The 11,943-nt window shown below is 40.7% G+C and overlaps 1 protein-coding gene across 1 annotated transcript; it reads left to right on the forward strand.

The window, feature by feature from the left end:
* The first annotated feature begins 845 nt into the window (after positions 1-845).
* On the forward strand, positions 846-6,672 carry si:ch211-51e12.7 (collagen alpha-1(III) chain). The gene is made up of 6 exons (XM_014205646.2): positions 846-1,066; positions 3,904-3,989; positions 4,089-4,247; positions 4,426-4,683; positions 4,867-4,988; positions 5,452-6,672. The coding sequence occupies exons 2-6, from the start codon at positions 3,904-3,906 to the stop codon at positions 5,568-5,570; spliced, it is 744 nt and encodes a 247-aa protein (XP_014061121.2). The 5' UTR covers positions 846-1,066; the 3' UTR covers positions 5,571-6,672.
* The last annotated feature ends 5,271 nt before the right edge of the window (positions 6,673-11,943 follow it).

The following is an 11,943-nucleotide window of genomic DNA, read 5'->3' on the forward strand; positions in this document are numbered from 1 at the left end:
AACAAAATGTATGTTTGTGGCCAGATTAATGTTATTTTCTTTTAACTCTGTGATGTCCATCATCTTCACATACTATGGAGAGGTTTCAAACATATATTTGAGGTTAGTATTATGCCAATGTTGTCCTATATATTTGCAATGTTTTCGTCAAATGACACAGGCAAAACATAAGTCTGCATGACATACACTGACGATACAAAACATTAAGAACACCTGCTCTTTCCATGACATAAATGGAACAGGTGAATCCAGCTGAAAGTTATGATCACTTATTGATGTCACTTGATAAATCCACTTCAGTCAGTGTAGATGAATGGGGGGATACAGGTTAAATAAGGCTTTTTAAGCCTTGAGACAATTGAGACATGGATTGTGTATGTGTGCCATTCAGAGGGTGAAGGGGCAAGACACAAAATGTAAGTGTCAAGTGTTTTGTGTCAAGAACTGCAACGCTGCTGAGTTTTTCATGCTCAATAGTTTCCTGTGTGTATCAACAATGGTCCGCCATCCAGCCAACTTGACACAACTGGGAAGCATTGGAGACAACATGGGCTAGCATCCCTGTGGAACGCTTTCGACACCTTGTAGAGTCCATGCCCCAACGAATTGAGTCTGCTCTGAGGACAAAAGGGGGGGGGGGTGCAATTCAATGTTAAGAAGGTGTTCCTAATGTTTGTTATACTCAGTGTATATCTAATCTTTAGTCTTAGCTTTCTGTACATTTCACCAAACATTGGTTGGAAATATAAATGTTTCCTCTACCAATAACAAGATGCAAATTCCAAAGCGGGTATTACAAGAACAGTGGGTTTAGCCAATCAGAAAGCGACTCTATTTCCTGTGGGCGTGACTCTCGCTACAACGTATTCTTGCCAAAAAATCTGAGCCTTAGATGTAATCGGTTCAACTGATGACGCCATTTCAAATCGAAATATAGGGACAGGGTATAGATAATAATATTTGTAACATTTTTTTTTGCAAATCTTTTTATATTTTCTTTTTATTTAGAGTAAGTATCTCTATTTAGTTGTATTTCTGGACCTCAATAGTCTTCACAACCAGTAAGGTAAGCCATTGCTTCTGTATATTTTACAGCAACATCATTCTATTTATTAATTCCAGACCTCAGTATTTATCTAATATTTCCATCCAGATTTGAACAACCACTGCACCTATCTGTTTCGTTATAACTGTGATTCAGACAACCTTATCGACTGAACGATTATAGACATGAGAAAGGTAGCCGACTTTTTAATCAGCTTTTGTTGATAAATGGAGGATATTTCCCTGTTTATATCCTCACCAAAGCACCAAGTGATGTGAGCTTTCCACAGATGATGCTACTGTGCTTTTTGATTTTGTGAAGTCGTGCAGAAGGAACATTGTGCACTATTTAAAATAAATAAATAAATAAAGGCTATATACATTTTTCAGTAGGAAGCAAAAATAAAACATAAACCTTCGCTTAATATTAGATTCTCATGGTCACAGTCTTGATGGTTGTCGGTGTAGGTAATGGCATTTGTAATCAGCTGCAGCTATGTTTAGTATATTTCCATGACGTTTGTCAGGACATAGCCTCCTAGGCAATGTCAGCTATTGCATGTAAACAATGACAACCAGTTATGTAGGCTATTGTTGGAAATAACACCATGTTTATTGACCCGTGGCAGTTATTTTGAGGGGTAATGAATTATAATAATTGAACTGCTAGTATTGAATTGAAGGAGTTGCCTTTGACAAATGTTGTTTCCCTAGGTGTCCATAACGAGAAGTTAAATTGATATACAACCTTCTTATAGTATCTTAAGAATGCATTTTAATATATATATATATTATGTGTGTATGTGTGTAATTTAAGCTGGGCGCTCTCCAAATGAGATGGTGCTGAATAACTGATGATAACTCAACTGTAATTTTGATAGCTGGATATCATTTGTGTTTGCAAGATAGATTAACAGATTCATGAAAAATGTATAAAATATTGGGATGAATTTCCACACAAATAAATCAGAAACTCCATGATTATCAGCTTTATTTCTCCCACAATTGCCACAGTGTATCACAAGCCTCTGGACAGAAAGACCCCATATCTTTCATCTTGCCTCCTTGAGGTAGATTCTAAAATGTCACCCCACAATGCAGTAGTGAGATTCCTCACTGTATGTTGGTGCAGGCTGTTCTGGAGCTCCAGGCATGTGGATTGTCCATCAGCTGTGTTGTGGTGTGTGTGTGTGTGTGTGTGTGACCCCTGTCTTCTGCCCCATAGCCTACCCCATCCCCCACTCATGCCTTTCCCCCACTCCAGCCTTGCAAGGGTGCAGGTGCTACATTTTACAATAGGCCCAGGCCTTGGCACTATAAATAATCTCTCACGACCGCCAGCTTTGGCCCCAGCTTCACTCCATGCAGCCACCGTGCCTAACTCCTAAAGCTCTCATTGGCTTAGGATTCACTCACTCTGTGTTCGTTTGTGCATGCTCAGTCAGTCAATGTACAACTCTGCCCAGCCATAAACTGGCACTCTCTCTACGAATGTCCAAGTTTAGGTTTCAGCCATTGACTGAAAGGGATCACGACTGAAGTAGGGAACTTTCAAGCTCTTTACTCCCCCAAAGTCCATAAACACAAGCCTTAGTATGGATATCTAGATATCTAATAACCTTTAATCAAAGTCTTATTATTGGGGGTTTCTCTGCTATACTGAACATGGATCATGGCAACTCATCATGTCAGACGTTTCCCAGAATGCTCTTGTGCTGTACTGTGTACTGTTGCTAATCAGTCCGCCTCTCCCCATCTTCAGATCTAAGAGAGAAGCTGACATTTGTCCACATCATGCTTGATTACCTTGTAGCTGTAGGCAACACTTAATTTATCTTTTCACTTATTTATTTAGTTTTAGTACTGAAAAAAATCAGTTTGTCCTTTTTTCTTCCTCCAGTGTCATCGTGATTTCTTCATTCACTGAAATCTGTTAGTTATAACTCTCAAATGTGACTTAGCAGACAGAAATATACAATAATGTGTCACGCATTGTTTTTTGCCTCTTTTATATTGTTATTTGGCTGATTCAAAGGTTCATTTACATAATTAAACAGGACGTTCTTGTGGTCTGTGTGTTGCTTCAAATATTTCATATTCCAACACATGTTCTGTCAAACTAAAACCCCAACAAAAATACAGTTTAGTACCATACAGTAAAATTTCCTTTGTAGTTATTTTTGTGGTAATAATATTTTTAAGATGATGAAGAGGTAGGTATTTAGCAAGCATGTATTTTCTATTTCCAACCTTTAGAAATTCTATTCCTCCCAACAACAGTGTTGTAACCACCGCTTCAGCTACAATATTTGAATTAGGAATGTGTGAGACTCCTGTAGGGTCTCTATTGTGTAGAAGCTTGTGTGGCCTATTGACATGTGACCTAATTTGAACATGTTAAAAGGCTGTCACTCTGAACAGACGGTAGATTACATGACAGCTTAAAGGCGATGACGTCCCCAAAGCGTTGTTGTACGATCGATTTACACACAATATCAAAATTACGATAGGTTGTATAATGTATAACATACCCAGAATGTATGGGGCATCTGTGTATTACATCCCGTGTGAGGAGGGGTCATAGGCTCAGCTCAAGGCTAAGCTTCCAGCTCAGGTTGAAATGCTGAACTTTACGCAAACCTAGATATACTGTACTGCTAGCCATGTCGTGATTATGCTCGTAAGTTAACATCAGCTGTTGTAACTGTTATAACAACTGTCATGTCAATGTTATGACAGTCTTAAAGCTCTTTGAAGCAGCGTTTAAGACAGTGTAACCAAATTTCCTTCAAAGAAGACTGTGGTATCATTGCTTTGTAATCCACTACATATGATGTCTTTCTTTCCTTGTGTTATCAGATGGACGCAGATACAGAGCAGGTGACGGACAACACAGAAACTTCCCAAGATGCATCTGAGGAGCCCATATCAGAAAACAAATCCAGGTCGGTCATGTGACTAGATCTTCTCAGACTGCTATTGATCAGTCATCATTACCATGTAGAATGTAACAATACAGTATGTCCCTTTCTTCATCTCTACAGGGGTCGTGGTGGGTTCAAAGGGCGTGGCCAGGGGTTCCGGATTGGTCGAGGAGGCATGCATGGTGGGCGGGGCCTGATGATGAAAGGATTTGGCCCACCCAGACGAGGCAGGGGGGATAGAGGACGGGGTGGGGACATGAATGGGTTTGGACCCATGAGGTAAGGAACTGATGCTTCTGTATGCATGGGATGGTATCAGTGTTGTGTCAAAGCCAGGGAGCTGAATGAATGACATGCTATTTCTGGAATACATTTTCACATTTCTATTGTTTTTCCCCAATGCGTCTGACTCACACCAAATGACTCATTCTCCCATGATGCCTCTATATGCCTGCAGGAGAGGGATGGGGAGGATGCGGCCGTACCCAGACATGAGGGGCAGGAGAGGAGGGAGGGTCGCTCTGATGGGGAGGGCCGGGCCTATGGGGAGGGGCGGTCTGATGGGGAGGGGCGGTCTGATGGGGAGGGGAGGTCCGATGGGGAGGGGCGGGCCTATGGGAAGGGGCGGTCCTATAGGGAGAGGCGGACCTATGGGCATGGGTCCTCCTCCACCCCCACCCATGCACCTGAGAGGCCCCTACCCACCAATGCACAGGTAAAGCCTACCAGTATAGCCACATACGAGTCATTCAGTAGATAAGTTGTCATCCACAATGTTATCAAGAGTGCTCATCAGTTCATTATTGATAAACGATCATAAATCAAATCATATAATGTCCTTGGTGTTAGTTGGTGTTTTTAACTTGCTCTTGAAATCACTGAACCCTTCCCACCATAGACACGGCCCCCCTCCGCCTCCCCCCTGGGCCACCCTGGTTTTAGAGGGCACCCCCCACACCCCAGAGGAAGAGGCATGTCCCCCGGACCCCCACGCCACTTCCACCCCAGGGGCCCCAGAGGGTAAGATGTTTATTAACATGTACATCAACCACTCACTCCATTCCTCCCTCCCTCCTTCTCTACAGCTCTGTTATAACACATACCGCTTGTCTCCTCTTTCTTCCCTATGCCCTCTAATTTCCCAAACTCTTTTTCTCAATTGATGTGAATCACATTTAATGCCTCTTCTTCGCGCTTAGCAATGGTACGGTTAATCAAATAGCATCAAATGGTGAATAACAATGGAAAAAAGGTTAAGGAAACATGAATAAATCCTCGTAAATCTTAAACCCTGCTCAAAGTTTTGGACCCACAGTTTTAAATAGTGCATGAAAGAGATTTGTGATCAACACAGTGAGTAGCTGAAAGGGGGAGACCCTCCAGTGCAGTGGAAGAGATGAGAGGGGGTACACACTGCTATCAGAGTGTACACCCTGGTGGCAGAGCACGAGAATCCAATGTGTGATTTTATCCTTTTACACAGCTACCACAATGGACCAGCTTCTCCTCCTCATCATCCCCCACCTGGCAGAGGCCAGAGGTGGCCAGGGCCCCCTGGTGGCCAACGGTTTTAACGCAGCCTGCCCTAAAATAATACAGTAACAGAGAGCTTTACAGTCTTTAGCAGGGAGCCTACTGGGCTGGGGTGGCTAAACTGAGCTAAGAGCACCTTAATATGTGTCATAAAAAGAAGACCCCTTTTTAAACATCCTTATGGGACACCCTGTAGCCAAATGTCTGGATATTGATATCGTATACCAGAGGAGAAGATGTGAATCAACAAGTGGACACTTAAATGCCTCAGACCTTAACAGTACAAAAAGGCATTCTCACTTTCATTGTAACCTTTGTTATTAGAAGAAAATGTGCTCTTGGTATTAGGACAAAGTTGTATAGTATTGAGAGAATAAAAATATGATTTAAAAAAAAGAGTCCCAAAGGGATGATAAGTGTTGATATTCAAATCCCTTAGATGTCATGTGGTCTTGTGGTGGTCACTCTGTGAACCTTAATTAAGGAATATCTGACCCTAATAGAAAGAGAAATTACACATTGTGTGTGAGTGAGAAAGAAAAGAAGGCGAGAAAGAGAGAAAGAAAGAAAAAAGAAAGCAATGTGCAACAGCCCTCAAGCACCAGTTACTAGCACTAGTTTCTTACACCTTGGACCTCCCTAACTTTCCCTTTTGTTACATGGATATACTTTTGTATTACAACTTCACCAAGCAGTACACAACTACAGCAAAAGCTGTTTAGACTCACGTACACATTCTTAAGTGAAAAGACAATATTTTTCATGTCAAGTATTCATGATTATTTTACGTGACATTTTTATATGATTAATGTGCAGCTATTTTAAGTTAATGCATATTGCTATTTGGAACAATTCATGTTTGTGTTCAGCAATCTATATTGTGGAATGACTAAAGAACATAAATTAATACTATATTGAAATAATATAACAAATATATAGTATATATACTAGCAGCATTTACAGTATATTTGAAAGCAAATTACGAAACAAGTAATTGCTTCAGTTTAGTCTAAGATACTTACTATTCAGTGTGTTAAGTTTTGAAGTGTTATCATACGTTATACTTACTGTAACTGACATAACTTTGTGGATTTGTGGATGTACTTTTGGAAAACAGTAACAACTATGACGTAGTCGTGAAGGAAAAAAATAAAAGTAAAACTTAACTGAACTGCTCTTTTTATTGTTTTTTTAAAGTCCAAGTCTGAGAGTCAACTTGACACAACATGACTGTAATTTAATAAAGAGAATGGACAACAATGTTATTATACTATAAAGTTACACAGTGGCTACACTGCTGTTGTTATGGTAATGGTACCAGTCAGACAATTGCTGAGTTATCACTGAAACACAAACAGCACATTATGAATGAATTTGCTTGAATCAGTTTTAATGCAATTGATATTTTTGCTGCACACATACACATATATAATGCAACACTGATGCATACCTTGACATGAATGTAAGGTCACATTGTCATATTTGCTAAGATGAAGTTGGAGGACCAAGAACTCTTATGGGAAAGTCTTAACTGTAAAAGTGAAAATGGGTCAGGAGAGTTTGGAAATGATCACACAGAAAGAAAAATATTTTATAGTCACGCTGAGGGCTGAAAGCTACAATAATGCACACCATAAATGACTTGAGAAAGCAGTGCAACTATGCAGTAATGTTATTCCGAAGAGCACTATATGCAGTAGAAATGCCTTTGACACATGGAACACTCTGAATGAGCCAGCAAACCCGACCAGGTGAGATTTGACCAACGGACATTCCACTCTAGAAATGTACCGTACTGAAATGTTTCCTCCGTCTCAATAACAACTCCCAGACAGAATTCCAATGGTAGTCTGTTTAAAAGGAGGACATTATCCCCCATAGGAGTTGTAATCGGCCAAATTCACAATGTAGAACATGCTTTAGTCTCTACCATAGATCCCAGAGGAGGACAAAGGATTGAGTGACACAAGCACATCCCACTGTTCTATATCTTTGATAAACATTTGACATAAAATATTTGTTCTCTCTTGATTGTCATTAGTTCAAATCTACCCCACTCTGTTGCAGTTGCATGTAAAGGTGCAACACCGACCTCATACATACAGTACACTTGAATCTCAAATGAGATCAAGCACAGTTTATTATCAGCGTATTGTTATCTAATAAACACTGGCTACAGTTTGGTGCCACCCTTCGAGTCATTAAAGATGATAAACACACAGATATTACAAATAAATTGAATAATCCAGTCGTTATGGATTTATGCTGACTTTGTAGTTTTTACATGATAAAATGCCTAGATACAATGCAGAGGTAATGCAGACAGTTAGAGAAAGGTAATGAATATATGCAATCATTTGGATAGACATTTATTATTAATGAACAGTACATAATGCTGACTAAACAAGCATATGGCATTAATTCTGAAAAACAGAAAAAGTGCATACTCAATGAGTCATGTAGACACACAGCAGGACCGCGCAGCACCTAATCCAGTACACACACAACAGTGGAGGCTGCTGAGGGGAGGACGGCTCATAATAATGTCTGGAAAGGAGCCAATGGAATGGCATCAAACACATTGAAACCATGTGTTTGATGTATTTGATACCATTCCACTAATTCTGCTCCAGCCATGACCACAAGCCCGTCCTCCCCAATTAAGGTGCCACCAACCTCCTGTGACACACACTGTGCTTCAGAAAAAAACTGTAGGCAGGTGTTGCACCTTTCCCCCTCTGTCCATCTCTGTCCCCTTCCTATGAACCAGTGCTTCTCTGCTGCCCTCTCTCCCAGTCTTCCTTTGGAATCCCCTCTGCTTTTAACAGTGATGATGACAGACTGACTGTTGTTGTCTCCAGAAGGGGGGTTTAGTGCTTCGGAAGGCAGCTGACCCCAAGAACCCCCCACCCCTCTAAATTGAGACTCCTGGTGTCCAAATCCCTCCCCTCCCTCCCTTTGAATCTTGGAGATTCTCTTTTACAGGATGGAAATGGAGAGAAAGTCTGGAAACCGGGGTCAATCTACATTCTTTTGAAGCAGGTGAGGCAGAAAGGAAAAGGGAGAACATTGCCTATTGTTTCTGTTGTCTTTAGATTTATTTTGTAATACAGTAATGAAGTGCCTTTTTAGGTACAACGCTATGATATATCTTACATCCAAACATGTATGTACATAAAGGACACTAAAGCACACAAAGAGCCATAAACTAAATTGTGTTTTTAATCAATATGATAATTATGGTAATAATTATTACCATATGTAAATTACAGGGTTTAAGTGGGTTTTGTTAAGTGTTGATTGATACGTTCAGTCAATGAGGGGGTTGATTAATCGCGGCCGTGTAGGCATGTTTTGCAACGGCAGAAAGTAGATTTCATTGGATTTGTAACCGGGCTGCCTCCCGGGCGTGAGCCATGTGCCCATGGCGCAATCCGCTCGAAACTAAGTGACGTAATTAATCACGTGTAGTAATTAGTAGGATTCTGGGTTTTCCTATGCAAAAGTGATCGCTTTGGATAAAAAAATATTTATCTGCCATCCCAATGAAAAATAGTTAGAAAATTCAAACATTTATTTTATGGAAAATATGTATGTTTCTGGACGATGCACCATGCTGCCTTGTTGACAAAATTACCGAGCGGCACAGATTACTGTTCGATTTGAGAATGGCGCTCCTCCCTCCCCGCTTTCGCGAAAATGAAGTGACAGGCCATTGTCCGGTGCCCTGCGGCTCAGCATAATCGAAACGGCCCAATCGTCAATAGATGATTTAAAGGTCCAAAGCAGCCGTTTTTATGTCAATATTAAATTATTTCTGGGTAACAGATTAATAGATTTCCATTCAAATTGACAAAAATAGCTTTTTAGCAAAAATTATTTCTCAAAAACTAGCTGTTATTGGCAGAGCTTTGGAACTCACTTTGTTATTGGTCAAGTGGCAATATGTAACTTTTTGGGCGATGACCAAATTCACATAGAAATGTGAGTTATAGATCTATCATTCTACTTGAAAGCAAGTCCAAGAAGGGGTAGAGCTGTTGTTCTATGTGAACTATTTCTATCCTTCCCGTTCTTAAATTTTGTTTTTGTGTCTTTTACTTTTGGTTTTGTACACGAGCTTAAAAAAGCTGAAACAATATTTTTGGTTATGGAAAGTATATTCACAGCGGTTTAGATTATACTATCTTATACTACATTCAACAAAAATGTAAACGCAACATGTAAAGTGTTGGGTCCATGTTTCATGAGCTGAAATTAAAGAACCCAGAAATGTTCAATACACAAAAAGCTTATTTCTCTCAAATGTTATGTACAAATGTGTTTACATCTCTGTTAGTGAGCATTTCTCCTTAGCGAAGATAATCCATCCACCTGATCATTACACAGGTGCACCTTGTGCTGGGGACAATAAAATGCCACGCTAAAATATGCAGTTTTGTCACACAACACAATGCCACAGATGTCTCAAGTTTTGAGGGAGCTTGCAATTGGCATGCTGACTGCAGGAATGTCCACCAGAGCTGTTGCCAGAGAATTGAATGTTCATTTCTCTATCATAAGCCGCCTCCAACATCATTGTAGAGAATTTGGCAGTACATCCAACCGGCCTCACAACTGCAGATCACGTGTATGAAGTCATGTGGGTGACCGGTTTGCAGATGTCAACGTTGTGAACCGAGTGCCCCATGGTGGCAGGGGGGTTATGGTATGGGCCTGCATAAGCTGTGGACAACGAACACAATTGCATTTTATCGATGGCAGTTTGAATGCACAGAGATACTGTGACGAGATCCAGAGGCCTATTGTCATGCCATTCATCCGCTGCCATCACCTCATGTTTCAGCATGATAATGCACAGCCCCATGTCGCAAGGATCTGTACACAATTCCTGGCCTGCATATTCACAAGACATGCCACCCATTGAGCATGTTTGGGATACTCTGGATCTACGTGTATGACAGCGTGTTCCAGATCCCGCCAATATCCAGCAACTTCGCACAGCCATTGAAGTGGGAGCCTGATCAACTCTATGCAAAGGAAATGTGTCGCACTGCATGAGGCAAATGGTCTGACTAGTTTTCTGACCAACAGATGTATATATGTATTCCCTGTCGTGAAATCCATAGATTAGGGCTTAATGAATTTATTTCAATTAATTGATTTCCTCGTATGAACTGTAACTAAGTAAAATATTTGAAATTATTGAATGTTGCGTTTATACTTTTGTTCAGTACAGAGCCTTCCGGAAGTATTCAGACCCCTTGACTTTTCCCACATTTTATTACTTTACAGCCGTATTCTAAAATGGATAAAATATTTTTTCCCCTCATCAATCTACACACAATACCCCATAATTACAAAGTGAAAACAGGTGTATAGAAATGTTTGTAGATTTATTACAAATAAAAACATTAATACCCGATTTACACAAGTATACAGACCCTTTGCTATGAGACTCAAAATTGAGCTCAGGCATATCCTGTTTCCATTGATCATCTTTGAGATGTTGCTACAACTTGATTGGAGTCCACCTATGGTAAATTAAATTGATTGGACATGATTTGGAAAGGCCTGAATGCCAATCGTCACATCTGGAGGAAACCTGGCACCATCCCGACAGTGAAGCATGGTGGTGGCAGCATCATGCTGTGGGGATATTGTTCAGCGGCAGGGTCTGGGATACTAGTCCAGATCGAAAGAAAGATGACCGGAGCAAAGTACAGAGAGATCCTTGATGAAAACCTGCTCCAGAGCGCTCAGGACCTCAACAGGACAACAACCCTAAGCACACAGCCAAGACAATGCAGGAGTGGCTTCAGGACAAGTCTCTGAATGTCCTTGAGTAGCCCAGCCAGAGTCCAGACTTGAACCCGATTGAACATCTCTGTAGAGACCTGAAAATAGTTTTTCAGCAACGCTCCCCATCCAACCTGACAGAGCTTGAGCGGATCTGCGGAGAATGGGAAACTCCCCAAATACAGGTGTGCCAAGCTTGTAGCATCATACACTCTAAAAATAAAAGGTTCCTGGAGTATCCTTTAGGGGTTCTTCAAATTGAAACTGTGGGGGAACCTCTAAGTTCTTCAAAGAACCCTTTTAAAATGGTTCTTCAAAAGAACCCCTTTTAATGAATTCTCAAATAACCTTTTGAAGGACCTTTTTGGGTACATTTTTGAACTGCCCCTTCCCCTAGTATTAATAATAATATGCAATAATAACACAATATTTCAGTTGTCAGTGTTTATTAAGATTTTAGAGGCAAAGCAGAATTTAAAAATCCAAAGCCGAGGTAAACGCCCAGCCGAGCCCCAAGTCCAATGGGTAGATCCTCTGGCGTGATGATGTTGTGTTGATGTTCTCCGTATCCATAGCAAGATTTTGCAGTGCACGGTGATCGAACAGGTTTCCTGTTATATTCATCAGAGTTGTAGGGAGGATG

This window comes from Salmo salar, chromosome ssa06, assembly GCF_905237065.1.
Source record: "Salmo salar chromosome ssa06, Ssal_v3.1, whole genome shotgun sequence".
Lineage (NCBI taxonomy): Eukaryota > Metazoa > Chordata > Actinopteri > Salmoniformes > Salmonidae > Salmo > Salmo salar.